The sequence below is a fragment of the Aristolochia californica genome, unplaced genomic scaffold, assembly GCF_029961685.1.
Source record: "Aristolochia californica isolate CCGP_79_NKW_82.1479 unplaced genomic scaffold, dmAriCali1.0.hap1 SCAF_2, whole genome shotgun sequence".
NCBI lineage: Eukaryota > Viridiplantae > Streptophyta > Magnoliopsida > Piperales > Aristolochiaceae > Aristolochia > Aristolochia californica.
This window is the reverse complement of record NW_027181881.1, coordinates 45,815,101-45,834,413: the sequence shown is the minus strand read 5'-3', so window position 1 is coordinate 45,834,413 and position 19,313 is coordinate 45,815,101. Positions and strand designations below refer to the sequence as shown.

Here is a 19,313-nt window from a genome sequence, read left to right as displayed (position 1 = left end):
ATTCGAATTATTAATGCATTCCAATAACCCGTTACATCTGATGGCTCCCATTACACAGGGTAAGAGCTGTATCAGGCTATCACCTGATATTGAACTCTTTAAGTTAGCTTACATCAGCTGATACAACAACCATACAAGCAATTTTACAAAGACTGAAATCCAACGAGCGTTAAATCCATATGATAATAAATGCCATTTATAATGCCTTGTAAAAAACATCAAAAACTTCAATATGAACCTTCTCTGAAGGCATATATGCACTGCGTTTGATCCAAAAAATAAAAATAAAAATGTATGCAGTAATTTACATAACAAAGCATGTCAACTTACACAATAACATGAACCGAGGAGAAACAGCAGTTTGGGAGAACTATCCAGAACTACCTGACGGTTCACCCGAAAATGCACTTCCACCTGATGCTGCCGATCCAGTTTGTGAAGTGACGCTCCCTCTGGACCTTTGAAGCTGTCGAAGCCTGAAGACATCCCGAGGAAGTGGGCGACTCTGAACTGTTGTAGTATCATCATCTTCTTGCCCTACACACATCCACCAATTTCATATGAGGAAAAATATGATAAGGAAAAAAGGAAACATTAGGAGCATATGTATTTTTGGCAATCTTGCTGTCAAGGAACTCTGCAGTAAAGAAACCAGTGGTGAAATAGACAGAGTAACATACTTTCCAGATCTTTTCTTTTGCTCGACTGTCTATAAGTTGAATTGTTCTGATTAGAACGAGCTCTGCCAGAGGCAGAGAGGTCACTAGTAGTTGGGCCAGGGCCTGCAGACAACTGCTGTGGCTGTTGTGGCAGACCTGTTTTCCCACTCTGTGCTTGAACAGTTGGTATATTGCTCTGCAACAGAATAGATAAGACAATGTCCACATCTGGAGATGGCCCTGCTAATTTGATAGAGATTAAACCAGAATCAACTCTAGATAGATGACTGAACAATGAAATTTAAAAAGTGGTTTAGGATGAAAATCTAATCTTTGTCTAATAGAGGCTGATATGAAACATTAAACTCAGAAAAGGCAATAAACCATAGAGCCTCTTTCTTGCGAAGTCGAGCATTACATTTAAATTAACCCTTGTTTCCTAATCCCTGTCTCAGGTTTTGGCTAGCAGGCATAATTCAGTTAATTATATGAAAGAATGTAGAAGGCATCTAGGCCAATGCTATCAGCTAATTGACCGTCAAGAGAGATTCACTAATTACAAATAACTCCTGAAAGATACTGATTAACACTGTATTGATCAAGAGATACATTTCAACAAGCATACTGAACTAGCTGCATACCATTGTGATGAATCCAATGGCGGCAATACAGATATAAGAATGCCTCCAGTCCAAAAAGTTTAGATAAACAAGTAAAATCTACCGCAATGTGACTTCAAAATTGTGCACAAATGGCACAAAAATTGAGATAGGAAAAGCAAAACTTAGAAATACTCCAGTTTATAATTGATTACCTTCAACTGGAGGTAAATGTGCTATAAATGCCACTAAAGCTGGTGGCATCACTTTCAGAATTTCATCAAGGGCTTTTGTGGTCCCACCACCACTGATTGCAGTTGAAGTAGCCATTGAACCAGAAAGAACTGGGAGCCCAGGGGCCACTGCACTAGAAATGAGTCCAGAACCTGCAGATAGAATAATTATTTCCATTCTCTTTTTTTAGAAAGAGTGCTTTTATTTCAAGCCCGAAGGTAGCAGAGAACAAAACTAGGAAGGGGAACCCTGCACAATGAGGGATTGGAGGGAAACCCCTTCATTAGCAAGAGATCTAGCTAAGCAATTAGCTGACCTCGTTAACATGAATTCACCTGTAAACAAAATCATCTGCTAAGCTAAACAAACAGAAGCAGTATAAAGCGACTGCCGGCAATTATAAACACAAACATCGTTTGTTAAAAAATAATTGACTGGTAAGTTTGTTTCAACAACCGAATGCTTAAAGTAGTTCAATTTTTTTGGTCTAGAAAGAAAAAGAGATGGAATGAATAACACAAGAAATATGTATGTAGCAACAAAGAAAGCAATAGCCACACATACCATTTGGTTGCATGGGATCATAAACCACCATCTTTGAAGTATCAGGATAAACAACTTTTGAGGAGGTATTTGTCTTTTGAGTGGTTGTCAGTCCAGAAGAACCTTTGTCTGTACCTCAAAAGGGGGGATTCCTTTTATTAACTCCCATTATCCCAACACAAGAATAACCAAAATATAAGAGAACAGAAAATAAGTACCTATAGAACCAGTTCCAAAAGCAAGATTTGATTTGTCAATTTTCCTGTTAACGTTCTTAGCAAGCCACTGGAGAGAGAGGGAAAGAGAGAGCGAGAGCACCATTATCAGAGCCTCGTCATAACTATGTAAATGAGTTTATATATTTGATGCTCACCAAAAAATAACTAATTCTCTCACAAACCATGTGCTACAGTGCTAAACATCTACGATTAACAAGAAACTGGAATAATATGGTACAAGAGAAAACAAAACACATCCAACAGAGGTCAGCAAGAAGCCTGAAACAAAATAAGACAATCTAGTCTAAATTGAACAATGAAAAAAATTAGCAAGAACACAAGATGTGTCAGTGACATGAAAAGTTATTGTTATGCAAAATTGTGCTGCTTGTAGAAGCTAGTTCAGATCGAAAATAACAGTGTATTAGGGTTAAACAAAGGATAAATATATTGCATGAAAAAAAGATAATACATGTCATGCCTATAATTTTGTAGTTCAGATAGGAAAAGGACATATAAACCTTCTTGTACTTTTCCTTTGTTCAGTTAATACAATTAACCAATACTCAAAAGAAATAAATAAATGCATTTCAAAGATAACACAAATTATAATTCTTGACCATAAAAACATATCCTACATAGTTTCATATCCATCAAGACCAGTAAAGCAAAACACCGAGCTGAGCATACCTCCTGCCGGGACAAATGGTCCAAGTCTTTGGATGAACAGGGCCAAAGATCCATGAAACTGTAACGAGAGACCACATCATGCAAAGAACCCTCTAACATTGATGTACCCTCTTCGCCTGTTCCAGAAAGTGCCTCCTTTCGTCTCTGCTCAACCTATACATGAAGAAACATTTGGTAAATCATAAACTTTTCAAATTGTAGTGGGTTGAAAAGATTTAACAGTGTTAAAATACAAGTTCAGGGGTATTTTGGTCATTTCCTATATTTTCTATATTACATTTTTCTCTTATAGTATGGCTATTAGATAGATAATGTCTTATTTTATCTCTAGTTAAATTTTCATTCAATTTAGACATGTATTTTAGGGGATATGTAATTTTGAGTATTGAAGGGCATTTTTGTCCTTTTGTAAATTTTCACTTAAAACCATGATTATAAAGAAGCAGGAAGGGCCTTTCTGGCTCGGATTCCAAGGTTCCAGAAATCTTTTTCCTCTTCTATTTTCTCTCCAAATCACCTATTTTTCAAACAGATTTGGTAATGAAAGGAGAGGTGACAACATGTATGCAGGAGACAAGTTCAGCAAGCATGAGATCTCATCCCAGTCAATGAGGTATGTCTATTTTCCTGGATTTCTATTTATGCCATCTATAGATTGTTGATTTACTGTATATCATTTGCAAAAAAATACACCAAGTCTCTTGAATATGGGCAGGAAACTCATCTCTAAATAAGTCAAAAGAGGTCATGTGCCAAAACACTCTCATTCATATTTTCCTTTATATAATTCCTCATGCATATTTTTAATGATGTCAATATATCCTCCAAAGAAATTCTTTCTTCCTTCCTAATTACCGCCAAATCCAATCTCCAGGCACTCGAACATACACTCTCTCTAAATTTACAGATATGCTCAAAGTTGCAAAGTATTGGGGCTGAAGCACTATAACATGGGGCAATACAAAAAGCTACATTCGATTTTAACACCTCCAGGATTGCTTGATCATCAGAAGACTTTTATGTTAAAGTTGCTTTTTTTCGTTTAATTGGTATATGATGGGGACCACAAATATAAAGTCCATTAAACGAAAACAAGCAGTTTGGCTTAAAAGGGAGCCCAACATTTAAATGTCTGCACTCAAGCAGATTTAGAAACCTAGATTAAGGATTTATTTTGGTTTTATTGGTCACTTTCATTTTCAACTCAGTTGAGCTACTCATTATTTGGATCACATTTGGTGACTTTATCTGAAAGTTATTTAAGACCCATTAAAGTTTCTTTCAATGTTTTCACACAAGCACGTAGTTTATAGTTATTACCCATGGTTTAATCTATGTAGTTAAATTTTAGGGTATTTGGCAACATAAAATCACTAGAATCTTATGCCTTTTCTTTTAATGATACAGGAGTCTTATGTCTGATCAAAATGAATATTCCACATATAGGCTTATATCTTCAAAAAGTTCCCTTGCTAACAACTTTCAAGATCAGGATGTGATGCCTTCCCTTAATTCTTTTCTGTTCTCTCCTTAGCTTTTATTCTTTCATTTTTTATTTATCTAATTTGCTTGCTCCTTTCTTCCATAAGTTTAGAAAAAAAAAAAAAAAAAATCCAAAGATACAACCAAGTTGTACAGACTTTGTAGTAGGAGCCACCTTGGAATTTTAGGTTTTCTTTTTTCCTCTTCTTTAAACCTGTTGGAAGACATCTCGAAGTGGTATCAAAGTAAATAAAGGTTTTCTCATAAGGATGACACAAGGTTATAAATAAAGGAGATGACGTATGTCTACTTATGTCTTTTTTTTTACAAAATTTGTAACCCTAAGGGCATTATAGTCAGTGTAAACCTCATTCCACAACTATAAATAGAGGCCCAAGGTATGGGGAAGATCATTAAGTCTCACCTCTTCTCTCTCAAATTCGTCCCTAGACTTTTCTCCCAAGCTCTCCCTCTCTCTGTCTCTTTAGCCGTCTCTCTCTCCTTTCTCCTTTATTCTTTCTTCCTCTCTTTTCTTCTCTTCTTCTTTTACTCCTCTCTCACCACATTGGTTGAGGACCTTGTCATGGGATCCTAAATCCAATAAAACCCTATTTTTCTAAATTTCAGCACCCTTTCTCTTTTATGTACTATTTCTTCAAAATTCTCTTTTGGGTTGATTGTTACAATTATCCTTCACACAAACCTCTAAACGGTTGCCTTTTTTTTTCTTTTTTCTTTTTGAAAATTAATTACACATACAAACTCCCCCTTTACCTCTGGTAAGTTTTGAACCTAAGATCTCACACTAGAAACCTCTCAAATTTTAAAAATAGCTAAATCTATTGTGTTACAAAGTAGTTGATATTCTAACATAAAACTACACATGCACTAAAGATTCTCGAGTATAATGATATTTACTTCTCCTCAATATCTAATTATAAATTTTGTGTATGTTAGCTTAATTTTGTAGCTTGAATGTATTTGTCAAAAAAACTCAAAAAAGAAGTTGCAGTTTGAACAAATCTGTCAAAAAATTTAGCATGTAATTATAATCTGTTCAAACTTTCGCCATCTTGTATCTTTAATTTATTTGTTTTTTAATCCTTCACTCATTAAATTCCTCTACAAATTCTATACCGATACTTTTTTCACCTTCATAAGTGCCATCAGAAATTGAGCAACAGAGAATAATTTGAACTAACAAGAAAAGCAGATAAAGAAACCATGCCTTTAACATGCTAGCCAAATCTCCATATGTATTTTCAAATTGGGCAAAACGTTTCCAGATCTGCAAAGTAAAACATCAACACCACAATCATATTAATAGAAGTACAGGTTTCTCTTTGAAAACTTCAAAAAAAAAAAAAAAAAAAACCAAGCTAGTTTTGTTTTGCCAAGGGGCTGTATCGCCTGATTGAAGATGTCAATTAACATAATCATGAAACATAAAAAGGCAAAACTGACCAACCACATTTTCTCCTTGAACTTGCACTATGAGCAAAGAATTAACTTTTTTTAAAAAAAATCTTTTATCCACACCCTTTGTATTAAAGCAAAAAGAAATTACTTGATCCATCAAAATCAATAGTAGAAAAGAGTGGCCTACATAAGCAAACAAATTATGATGACTAATTAAAAACTATTTCACAGGAATCAGACTAGAGCTTTCTGGCCTTTACATTAACACCAATGTCTTTTGAACATTGAAACCCATGACTAGGACCCAAGACCACACAATAGAGACCCTCCTCCCCCAACACACTGACATTGAAATGAAACCCCAAACTAGAAACCCACCGATGTGATGAACTCCTTTAGCATTTTGTATTAAAATATTGTCATTTGTCCCTCTCATTAATTTTTAGCTCTTCACTATAGATGAGATATTTAAGCATCAGAAAATAAAATGAAATAAGCCAACGTAAAACTACACAATGCAGATCAGGGAAATTTTTTCAAAATGAAATCTTCCCACACCAATAAAAGTGACGCAGCTCAGTGGTTTAGATTCAAGAAATATCAAGTTGAATGCTTCCTCCAGAGTGTAGGTAACCTAGATTCCAGCAACAACTAAATAATCTATAATCTGAATTCAAGTTTAATGGGTCAAACTTGAAAGACAAAAAGCATAGTTTCTACACCTATTGAAAAATATAGCAAATAGAGAAGAAAACACAAAGGACAAACTTATCCAAGAGAGAACAAAAACTAGAACTTGATTCAATAGCAAAACAGTACTTTCTGTGTTGCATATGAAGGCCTTTTATAGGCACACAGATCAAGAAAATAGGAAGCTCCCATTGATGCCCATTCTAAGAAATAGACACTGATTAGGACATACTAAATCTAGTTCTATTTGCTGGAGAAAAGCTCAAAAAACATGAAACAACTCAATCTATCGAGTTGCTAACTTTAGACTTCCCTAATTTAAAAATAAAGACCCAAACTAAAACAAGAAACTATTAAATGAAAAGAGTTCCCACTTGGAGCTTTTAACCAAACTAGCAAGTTATTATTGGAGTGATGCTTCCTATAAAATCATCGAGTTGCTTGTCCAATAAAACTTCTAACTTCAGCAAGTTTGAAATAGGAAAGTGCAATTTAGAAAAACTTTCTATTCCTGGAACTTGAGCCCAAATTAGGAAATTCAGGCCTCTTTTAATTGAATGTTTTTCCTTCTTCCATAAACGTGAATGACCTTGGGGTGATCTCTTGTCCTTAAATATTCCTTAGTCTGACTCTCCACATTATGATGTACGACATCGAGAAGCCTACCTCTACAGATTCCTCAGCAGGAAGTGAGCTTAAAACCCGCTCAAATAAAGCCCTGACATTTCTATCATCATTCAGTCGACATAAGAAATCAGCATATCTGCAAGTCAAAATAGGAATTAAAAGAATTCAACAGAAACTGTCCAGACAGATGAATATACAAAAAATGAATGTGTGAGAGCAAAATCTACCAAGTAAAACCTTCCAAACAATGAAAACCTTCGAAGCTAACTTACTCGAGAATGTACCCAGGTTCATGCATAAACCTCTTCAATCCTGCTTCAAAAACATTATGCGCTACCTACAAGAACAAGGTGTACATCAAGGAAAAAACTCACTTTCTAAGTTTAGATTGGCAAAAAAAAAATGCATTTTCAAAGTTCAATTTTAAGCAAATCCTAATAAGGCAACAGCTCAATTTCCTTTTGCACTCACTACAATAGTTAGATAACAAAACAATACGATAGCCAACTTAAAAAGTAAATATAGCAGATTACAGGCCAAGTTTGTCTAAATGAAGAGCAAGAAGAAAAGAGCACTCTAGTAACTTATTTGTACAGGCATAAGCCATTGTGATAGTTAATATATTTCAGCTGCATGTGACACACAGATCTTGCCTAGGCACTATGTCATTTTTATGAGAAACTGATTTTTCCTAAGACTTTAATGAAGGAAAATGTCTTAATCAATTTAAATGGTATAAGAATGTCATGTCTGAAACGAATCTCCTCCAAAGATGAAAAAGAAGACCAAGGAAACGAATCAAATGGCTGTCAGAGGAAGCAGAGCCCCCAGCCAGCTTTTTTATCTTTTTCATTCTCTTCACATATTTACACCTGTTTTTTTTTCTTATTACAGAATCTGGTGTTTTTAAGTCTTTTTTTTTTTTTTCGAAATAGTGCTGATATTTTTTTTACTTCATGTTTCTTAGCAATTAACATGGTCTTTCAAGAAAAACTAGCTTTCAGTCCCCAGTTTCCCTCATTAATTTAATTTACATACTTTGTTCCTGAAAACTAAATGTACACATCCTTTACAATTTTCAATTACTACATTAAAAAAATTTCTAAAATCTCAACCTTTTTTCCCTTCCTATGTCAACTTTCTTCTCATACGGATCCTTCAGTTTCATAAATAACATCCTTCTTTTTCCAAACATAATTCTCTTCACAATGTTCGAAATTTGATATGTTTTTCGACCTCCTTTCCGTTTCCCCAAATTATTAATTTCTCCTTTTTCTCTATCCCGGTTGAACTCCAAACTATAAACTTCATACTTATCTATACTGAGCTCTCTGGAGAATGGCTACAGTGAGTCATTTTCTCTTTAAAAAGTAATACGAAGCCCTTAATACTTAGTTTCTTGGTACTGGAACTCCATTATCATGGTTCTGTTTTCACAACCACTTTTTCTATGCAAAAAAAAGGACATTGGAAGCAAAATGAAGATCTACTTGGCCTCATAATTCTCATTCTGGTAGGTCTGAATCTCTTTCCCACTGCATGTCCAAAATGCAGAGCTTATGCTCAATGACCAGCCAAAGACAAATTTGACTTGTTCTTTGTAATCATAGCAGACAGATGGCACTTCGTATGAATAGCGAGTTTCACAGCTGCAGGACATTTCTTTTTTTTTCTTTTTCTTTTTTGAAGAAAATGGGAAATGAAAACGAAATGGAGAAAAGATGATTACAGTGTACCAAAGAAAGAGATGCTCATCCACTCTCCCCAGGATTTAGTTAAAGAGATGCTCATCCACTCTCCCCAGGATTTATTTAGCAATTAGCTACTTGAACACATACATGACAATAAAGTGGGAACGAACAAGGATAGCAACCTTTGGATCTTTGTCAAGGCAAAATGCCATCATGGCATATGCAACGAACACATGGTACGTACAGTTCGGAGATTTCCGAGCATCTAAAAAATACTTCCTTGCAGCTTCAACACCTTCTGTTCTTCTTAAAAAACGGATAAACTGCAGCAATACATCAATCATTGGAAGTGAAGCACCAAAGAGAAACCCAACCATTTAAAAAATAAAAATAACAATATATTACTGAAAAAACAATGATTGACATGCCAATGGCTATTTTCTATTAGCCACAAACTTTTCTATTACTGATACATGACTACTTCAGGTTGATAATCTTCCAATAATACAAGAAAGTCTATAGCCAAAAAGAAAAGGGCTAATCACCCAAAAGATCACCTACTTGTATGTGTGCAAGAGCTGTTATGTTGGTTCCATTTGCCAGAAGACTTTCATATATTTTCTTTGCAGGCTGCAAGCAAAGTCAATCTGCAGTCAAAAAGTAATATATAGATGATTGTCTAATCAAAAGTTCAACTCCAGATTGCTACCAAAAAGTCAAATAAAACCAATACTGAAAACTAATAAACAAAAACACAGATTAGAAAGACAGAGAAAGCCAGACCTGAATTGAGCCTCTGGATTCTTCCAATTCCGCATAAGCATACCTTAGCACCTCAGTATCTGGCAAGATAATGATGAGCCTTCAGAGCATTCAAGAGAATGGCTTACTAAAACTTAGTTGACTCGTTAACATGCTAGATTACAAAAAGAAAAAGGTTTTGATAATAGTTTTCCTTTTAGAGAGGATAACTTAGGCAACATGATTTGGTTGGCAATATGAAATAGGAAAAGAAAAAGAAAGAAAGAGAAACTCAAAAAGCAAAATTTGGAAATACCAGGAAGTGCCTTCAATGCCCGCTGAAATATTTTGACTGCAGAATCTACCGAGCCAGTTTTGGCATGCCATGTGACATAGTCATACCATATGTCAGGATAATGATATAAATACATCAAGCACTGCAGATCCAAAAAAAAAAAAACATTATAAGTGTTATAGTAAATTTTAACAAAAAATACAGGAATTTGAAGAAACATATGAGACCAGAAAGGGGAGCAAAAGGGTCAGGCATAAAATGTGCTGATGCATTTTTTTGTTGGCAAAGATCCCTATTAACACACTCTGCAATAAATCAATGAAATGATGCAATGTGGAGCACTTACCTGCTCATAGGTGAAGGTAACTCGTTTCATGGAGGATACACTATCAATCCTTTGTGGATTTCCTCTAGAAAGCAGAATACAAGTAACCAAGTTAAAAAAAAAAAAAGTAACAAATATAAAATACACACAGAAACACAGCAATCAAATTACATAGCTACGTATGATTTCAGACCACTTCATGATTAGACACAAGTTGAAAACAAATCTCAGGCATATAAGTTGGGCAAAGGATCAAGTTCGTACATTCCAAAGGAAGTAGTACAATATATATAAACGTCGTATAAATAGAGATGATTCTGGTTTTGCTCCAATGAGTGAGAATTATCAAATAGTAAATGAAAATGTGAAAGAAAAGAGAAAGAGACTCCCATAGCTGTTGCAATCTATGACAAGAGTATCAATGCTCAAAATCTAGCCGATACACTCCATACTCCTGGATGCATGTGCTCCATTAAGCCAACTCGATAGTAGATGAACTTGCAAAAGAAGGGGCATTCCTCCAACTTTTTGTTGTTTCAGAAGCTGGTTTTAGCTATTTATAATCATATTAATTTTCAAAAGATTTATAATTGTACTCTCTTTCCTTTTACCCCCTCGTCTAAGGGAATTTTGACACTTTTTTTTAAATCAATAAAATATGGTACTATAATATAAAACAAACAAACACACTAAAAGAGCAGGGCAACCTAGGCCCACTTTCTGTATTTAAAATCGTATCCACCCAATGAGATTTAGGATGGACAGGATTTATCCAATGTATTGGAAACAAGTCTAACAATTTCCTCTTAGTGATTGACACTAATGTGCTCTTCAAATGTTCAGGAACTGTCCCACTCATCCTCTACAGCAGTCATGGCAATCATCCAGACAGTTATGTACTCGATTCTCATTTGCTCTTACCACTGAAAATACAATTTGCAGAATAACTTACTTCTCAAAGGTCAAGAGCTTCTTCCATGCCAGATACTGCTGCTCTTCCTGCAGGTACAGAAAAACAAAAAAAAATTGCAGCCATCCAGTCAAATAGTTATCACTAATACAATTAGATGAGACTTCAAGAAAGGTCATCAGCAATAGAAATCACCATACAGAAAAACAAACAAAAATTGCAGCCATCCAGTCAAATAGTTATCACTAATACAATTAGATGACACTTCAAGCAAGGTCATCAGCAATAGATATCACCAAATAGTCAAGCAAAGTATCAACACATGCATTCGATTATTCTTTTCATCCAGGATATAAAACTAGCATAATCACTTTCGCCAAACAGCCCTACCACTAATGGTATGTTAAAAGGTCCATGTTAGTGCACACGACAAAACCATACTAATTTAAGTAGACTAACTCAGAAAGGGCCCACCATAAAATATTCTGAAGTCTTCATTTCATACAAATAAAGTGAATGATGGAGACGACATAAAATTTCATAACTCAGTTGAACTTACAAGTGAAACTATTATATGACAGCCACAGTTGCATAAATGCACCTTCTCTTTTTTTGTTTGAAAAAAGTGAAAAATTCATTACAAGAGTTGAAAAATACAGAGAACTTTAAAAAGGCAAGAAAGCAATATATCTTCTCTAAATAAGAATAACAATAGTGAAATTGCCGAAATGTACTTGAGCCATACAAACAGGAAACTAAACAACTTTTTGGCGAACACTCAGGCCTTGATAAAATGGATATTAAATGTCTTGACACCAGAAGTACCTTATACGAGCCAGTTGGCGGAACAGCAAGCATGTTCCAATCTATTTCATCTATATATTTCTTCCGCTCTCGATACACAGCCCGTGCACTGTTGTACTTTGGTTGATATTCAGACAGCAATCCTTTAGCCTGCAAAAGAAAAGTGCATCAACTTGACACAATCATTCTGCACATATTATAAAACCAAGAATGATATAAAGCCATATATATTAAGATGGAGATTACCAGTGCACGACTAACAGAATTTTCAAAATTTTCATAGTCTTTCCATAGCTGCTCCACATGATGAGTTGGAGTAACAATGGCTTTTTGGTAAATTTTCCGTACTGCAGTCATGCGCTGTGACTCTTCCTGTGCTGTCACAGCCTGCCAATAAAACAAGGAAAAGATTGATGTGAGAAACAAGTACTCATATCTTAATATTTTTAGCTAGAATAATATGATCTCAGAAGTAAAACCAAACTGACCGGCATTGACTTCAAAAATGCAATGTACTCCATCCATACAGGTCCAGATGAAATATCAGTTCCTGATAAGATGGTATAACCATTTTTAATTGGTCAAGAATTATTTTTATTCATTTTATACAACTCAAGTCTTACTTTTGGATTATCAGGAAGGCAGACATGGAAAAGAGAATAAGCATGACGAGTACCAACATAGTTGAGCATAAACTCAAAGGCTTTCTTAGTTTCTTCCAGACCCTCAGCTCCTTTCTTTTCGTTAACCTTCCGGATGAAACGAATATAGCAACGCCTGCAGATGTAAGCCACAAACAATGAGGTTATGAAGAAGTGCATATAGTTCCAAGAGAACCATCTATTCTTTTTCTCAACATCATGACCACTTTGGTTAATTCATATTATAGAATGAAAAGGTCAGACTCTTCCTCTGGATCGCCTGCCTCAACAAAATACTCATGGCAAACAACCTACAAAGACGAGGCAACTTTGGCCCTTGCCCCCTCTGCCCATTCTGCAACGCCTAAGAGGACAGGGTCAGCCATCTTCTTCTTCACTACCCCTTCGCATGGAAGGTCTAGTCCTTTCAGTTCAATCGAATTGGGATCCAGCTATGCACCCCCGTGGACCTTCCATCCACATGTCGCTCGAAGCTGGAGACAAATATTCCTAAGTTGGGTAGAATTCTCCTCTCCTGCTGCTGGAGAGGAATAATCGACGCTTTGAATGCAAAATTCGTAGTGCAAAGGAGGTCTCGAATAGGATTCCAGGTCATGTGTCCTCATGGCTCCTCACCATATACAAGAATTCCAAAGCCTACAGGATACGCCTCTCCGTCCATGGATGAATGGCAGCTCCCCTGTTAGCACCTTCAAGTTAAATTTTGATAGTAGTGCCATTGGCAACATAGGTCTGACTGGGTTTGGTGAGTCATCTGCAATTCTGATGGAACTCCGTTTGTCTCCTATACTAGCCCAATGGGGGTATCCGACTCCACTTCTATCGAGCTATTCACCCTCCTCCAGGGCCTCATCATCTTCTAGGACCACTTCTCTGGGCCGCTACTCGTTGAAGGCGACTCTAAGGTGGTGATTGAGTAGTGCTCCTTGCACAAGGAGCTGCCTCGGTGACACTAGATCGTTTTCCATGACATTTGTAATATCACTTCTCACCTATCTTGTACTTGGTCTCCTGTTCCCCAATTAACAAGTTCTTTTGCTGATTCACAGGCCAAACAAGGAACCTCCCTTCAATCCCTTATTGTCACGGGAGAGCTACCCTTTTATTTTTCTGCCTTCTATACATGTGAAGTTCTTATAGGATCTACAATCAAAAACAACCAGCTGCATTCAGTTTCTTTTACGGAAGGGGCATTGTCTTACCAGAGTGAAATTAGTTGACAGTTCAGTAAACACCGACTGAATATCTGTTTTGTTGCATCATCATTGTTGACAGCCATGTATGCCTCAACATACTGCTTCCAGAACTTTCCCTGCATTTGTAAAAACATTTATACAATATCGCATAAAAGTTGTGAAATTAAAATATACTTGCATGTTTGAACAGATAACTAGCGAAAACTTATTAAATGATACATAAGAAAAATAATACAGTTCAAAGTAATCTTTGATAAGTTTTGTACCTCATCCTGTACTTTGACCATATAGACAAATTTATCTAAACTCCACTTTCACAGATTAAAAAAAAAAAAAAAGGAGAAGAAGAACTCCATTTGAAAGATCCATAGTAGTACCAAGCAGCCTCTCACCACCCAAAAATTGACACACATAATTCTAACCCAACTAGATTTTTCCAAATTTACCCACTTTTCTCTAAACCTCCGTAAGTCCACTCCAATCTATATTCTAGGTTTTTTTCTTAAGATGGATTCCCTTGACCATAAGTTTTTAAACCATCTTAAATTTTTATTTTTTATCAAGTTTTAATCCATGTGAATCAAACCTATTCCAAACTGTATCAACTTTATATTGATCTGTTTTTAAAGCAATTTTTTACTCATATGCAATTGTATCCGATCCTTCACAGGCCCCATTGCTTGCTAAACTATATAGTAATAGTTCTTTTTTTTCATTTATGCCCTTTAAGCAGAGACTCCAGAATTCATTAAAGCCTTATAGAGATTATAATAACAAATTATATGGATAACCAAGAGTACTTACTGCAGTGGGAAATACTGAAAGAAGTTGCTCATATATTGGAACAGCCTCCGTAATTGGCAGACGCTGAAAGAGCCATCCAAGTTACCTTAGGCTAAAGCTCGACAGATGAACTAGATGGAAAGTCCAAAAAGCATAAAGATGTTATGAATATCGAAATTCAGATGTTACCAGAGCCTCATTGGCGAGAATCTCTGAGGCTTCAACGTTGTATTTATCAACAAGGAGGCCCTCACTGGTTTTGTTTTCCTGAAACAAGAAAAGGAGCAAAAATCAAAATTTGATCTCAGATGCTTAGTTGAGAGCTTCGTGCACAAGGCAAACAAATAAACGGTAGCAAAACTTAAACTAACCCTTGGTACGACACTACTGCGATCTTCGATGCCAGCTCTACCTTCGTCCGCCATGACACTGAGCCTCTCTATTCATGTCCCATTGAACCCTACCCGGACAAGCCAATAATTTAACGATGGAAGAGGAGGGATTCAATTTCCAGTGACGGTTCTCCCCGGACTTCAAGGTTCAAATTTTGCAAAAAGAGTAATGTAAAAGTTTTGAATTGGCGGGAAAACAAAAAAAACAAAACATAGAGGGCCTCCCAAGAAGACAGCGAAGAAGGATCGACGGTTTCTCGCTTCCAGTTGCGGCAGTGGAAGTGGAGCGAGACGGATTCAACCACTGCTGAATAACCAGTTGAAGAGAAAGCTCCAGGGTCCCTGTCTAACGAGACCTCCTGTTCTCCGATGGTCCCATTTCGAGCTCCGCACTCCCAACAGCCGTGTGTGTGCACTCGTACGTACAGTGGATGAGCCTCTACTTAATGGCCCATTCTTCGATTCTGTATCAATATTTTTATTAAAAGCCTTTTTATAAAAAAAAACTTTAATTTTTTATCCGAATCCAGGAGACGACAGCTAGAGCGAGCAAACGAGTCGGACAAGGATTCGCACACATGGCGAACTCGTCCGGGGGCGTGCCGTCACGAAAGGTGCAACTGATATCAATTCTCAAATTCAATCACCGTGTGGGCCCTATCTGATGAGATGGCCCCACATACAAGCTGTCAGCGAGCGATGCCGGTTCTGAATCACAAGCCCGGCCGTCGTCGGCTATTTTCATATTTTATATTTTATTTATTTATTTACTTATTAATATATTAATTCATTCACAAATAGAACACGGGAGGGCGATACGCGGTGACAGTGACAAAGGAAGAGTGAAATGTGCCGATTCTGCCGTTTTCCAAGAAAAATAGTGGCGCATTCTTTGACTCTTCCGCGTCCCTTCGCTCACGCTTTCATCCTTGCCAACAGCTGCTCCTCTGTACTCCATTCTCTGCTCTCCCACTACCGCGTCTTTCCTCATCCTCTCGCCATATATATATATATCTCAATTCTCAGCAGCGGCGGTTCTCTGTTCTTTCAAACCCAGGTTACTTCTTTGTTGAGAAGATATCAGAGCATTAGTTCTTGGATTCAGGTTCATGATTTATACTTTTTTCCCCGTGTCTCTTGTCGTCCGTTTTTGCTTCGATTTCGATTTTCGCGTGATGGAAGTGATTGCATTTGAATTAACTTGGCTTCCTGATTGTTTCCTAAACCTTCCGGTTATGGGTGGGTACTGGTGGATTCCTGCTGACGCGTGGTTTCTAATTTTAATTTTTGTTACAGGATTTGAAGAAGAAGAAGAAGAGAGGAAGTTTATATAACTTCTCTCGGCGCAGGACTGTCCGGCAATGGCAGATAGAGTTCATCCTCGTGCAGACTCTCCCCCTGTTACCGGTACCGCAACTAGTGGTCACGCGTCGGAGCCAGCGAAGTCAGATGTAGGCGGAGCTAAACCTATCGCGTCATTCGAGCCGAAACCCCAGCCCCAATCTGGGACTTATGTTATCCAGGTCCCCAAGGACCAAATCTACCGCGTCCCCCCGCCGGGAAACGCCCTCAAGTACCGGAACGCCGCCCACCGGAAGAATCGGGGTTGCTGCGGGTATTGCTGCTGTATGACATACATCATCTCCTTCCTGTTCACCCTCATAGTCATCCTCGGCATCTTCGCCGCCGTGTTTTATCTGACAGTGCGCCCCAAAGCCCCGAGATATTCCATCGACTCCATCTCCATCTCAGGGTTCAATCTCTCCGTCTCCGACCTCTCTCCCTCCCCTGAGTTCGATGTCACTGTCCGAGCGGAAAACCCGAACAAAGGAATTGGCATGTACTACGGCAAGAAAAGTTCCGTCGCCGTTTCACATTCCGACGTCCAACTCTGCACCGGAGTTCTGCCGTCCTTCTATCAGGGAACCAAAAACGTCACAGTTTTCACGACCGTTCTTAAGGGTTCCGCTATCCGCTTGCCTGACGTCGTTCACGACGCCCTAATCTCGCAGCAGCGGAAAGGGCAGATTCCATTGAAGTTGGATTTGAAAGTTCCCGTTAAGGTAAGAGTATGGGGGATCAAAAGCTGGTCAATCGACGTGAAGGTGAATTGCCATGTGACGGTGAATAAAGTGGCGAGGGATTCCAGGGTTCTTTCCAAGGATTGCGATGTGGATGTGGATCCATGGTGGTGGTAGGAAATTGAATATGACGGCTGATTTTCTTCTGTTTTCAGAAGAGGAGAGATTTACGGTTCATAGATCAGACATTTCCTTAAATCATAGTCAATACTCAAGAAGTACATAATACTTTAACCCTAGCTTTGCTCTATTTTGCTGTGAGGAAGCTTCTTTAGCTGTTTATTTGATATCTTTTGCTGTAAAATTCATCCATTTGGAGTAAACTTCCCTCCTGATTATCTGTATTTTCACTGTTTCAGTATCTTTCCAACCCACTCAGTCGTGTTAAATCACCACAATAATCCTGAAATTAAACTAAAAAAAATTGTAAATGAAGGAACAAGGAGCGAACAGAAACGTTGATTGAAGTCGTGAAAAAAAAAAATTTGTTTCTGCTGCTTCCTATCTACTTTTGGTTTTTGGAACGAGGGATGGCGAAGCGCATTCTCGTCCTTTTCACATTTTTTCTGTTAAACAGATAACCGAAAATAATAATAAAGATTGAACGAATGATTTTCCGATGAGTTTATTCTTATCTGTTAGGAGGCTATTTATAATACATTACAAGTTGATTTTATGATCAATTTAGATCCTAAAATCAAGGAATAGAATCAAGAATATAATCACGGGATCGGAGGAAACAATCACGCTATACAGTTTCCTCCGATCACGCTATACAGCTATACATTTCAACACTCCCCCTCGAGTTGGTGCATAGATATCAGTCAAACCCAACTTGTCAATTATACCATGAAATGCTTTCCCTGATACTGCCTTCGTGAGCATATCAGTCATCTGACTCGCAGATTGAATAAAGGGGAATTATATAATCTTTGCATCGAGGTTCTCTTTGATGAAATGATGATCAACTTCAACATGTTTAGTGCGATCATGTTGAACTGGATTTTGTGCAATTGCGATAGCTGCCTTGTTATCACAGTGAAGATTCATAGGTTTGTCGTATTCAATCTCTAAGTCTCTCAATATATTCCGTATCCATAATAACTCACATACACCATGAGTCATACCTCGAAATTCAGCTTCAGCACTTGATCTTGATACTACCTTCTGTTTTTTGCTTTTCCAAGTGACAAGATTTCCTTTCACAAAAGTAAAGTAACCCGACGTGGATCTTCTGGTTATCTGATCACCTGCCCAATCAGAGTCTGTATACCCTTCAATACTAGAGATACCATTTTTTGAGAATAACAAACCTTTTCCTGGAGTACTCTTTAAGTATCTCAAGATCCGATAGACTGCTTCCATATGTTCTTCACTTGGTGCATGCATGAACTGGCTCACAACGCTTACTGCATATGCTACATTGGGCCTTGTGTGAGATAGGTAGATTAATCTTCCAACTAATTGCTGATAACGCCCTTTGTCTGCTGGAATTTGATCTGGAAGAATTCCGAGTTTATGATGCATTTCCATTGGCGTCTCTATTGGTTTACAGTCAAGCATTCCGATTTCAGCTAGAAGATCCAACACATATTTTCGCTGTGAAATGAAGACTCCATGTTTCGATCTTGCAACTTCAATCCCCAAAAAATATTTAAGTTGTTCGAGATCCTTCGTTTCGAATTTAGTAGCTAAATACTCCTGTAAAGCTTGCATTTCACCTGGGTCATCTCCTGTCACGACCATATCATCAACATATACAATTAATGTTGTTACCTTTCCTTCTTTGTGTTTTATAAACAAAGTATGATCTGAGTTACTTTGTTTATAACCAAACTCCTTCATTGTAGCCTAGAATCTCCCAAACCATGCTCTAGCTGACTGTTTCAGCCCATACAATGACTTTTTCAATTTACAAACTTTACCTTGAGATAAAGAACCACTTTTTACACCTGGTAGTAGTTCCATATAGACTTCTTCTTCTAAGTCTCCATTGAGGAAGACATTTTTAACGTCAAATTGTTGCAGAGGCCAGTCTTGATTTGCTGCTATAGATATAAGAGTACGAATTGTATTGATCTTAGCTGCTGGTGCAAAAGTATCCTGATAGTCTATTCCATACCTTTGCGTATATCCTTTTGCAACTAGCTGAGCTTTATATCTGTCAATGCTTCCATCCGATTTGAGTTTCAATGTGAACACCCATCGACATCCAATTGTTTTTACTCCTTTAGGCTGGGGAACAAGTTTCCAAGTGGCATTTTTTTGTAGA

At 37.3% G+C, this 19,313-nt stretch overlaps 2 protein-coding genes across 2 annotated transcripts; one reads left to right on the top strand and one right to left on the bottom strand.

Annotated features, from left to right (window-relative positions):
- Positions 1–34: 34 nt before the first annotated feature.
- Positions 35–15,350, bottom strand: LOC137955383 (cleavage stimulation factor subunit 77). The gene is made up of 23 exons (XM_068802298.1): positions 14,940–15,350; positions 14,758–14,835; positions 14,590–14,652; positions 13,792–13,901; positions 12,604–12,704; positions 12,416–12,477; positions 12,174–12,314; positions 11,949–12,077; positions 11,166–11,212; positions 10,235–10,298; positions 9,910–10,030; positions 9,636–9,694; positions 9,414–9,482; positions 9,035–9,175; positions 7,434–7,498; positions 7,201–7,297; positions 5,654–5,713; positions 2,944–3,096; positions 2,254–2,320; positions 2,057–2,164; positions 1,474–1,644; positions 681–899; positions 35–537 (listed from the first exon to the last, which is right to left on the bottom strand). Exons 1-23 carry the CDS (start codon positions 14,991–14,993, stop codon positions 371–373), a joined length of 2,346 nt encoding a protein of 781 aa, XP_068658399.1. The 5' UTR covers positions 14,994–15,350; the 3' UTR covers positions 35–370.
- Positions 15,351–15,860: 510 nt separating this feature from the next.
- Positions 15,861–17,385, top strand: LOC137955385 (NDR1/HIN1-like protein 13). The gene is made up of 2 exons (XM_068802300.1): positions 15,861–16,065; positions 16,257–17,385. Exon 2 carries the CDS (start codon positions 16,322–16,324, stop codon positions 17,156–17,158), a length of 837 nt encoding a protein of 278 aa, XP_068658401.1. The 5' UTR covers positions 15,861–16,065; positions 16,257–16,321; the 3' UTR covers positions 17,159–17,385.
- Positions 17,386–19,313: the final 1,928 nt, after the last annotated feature.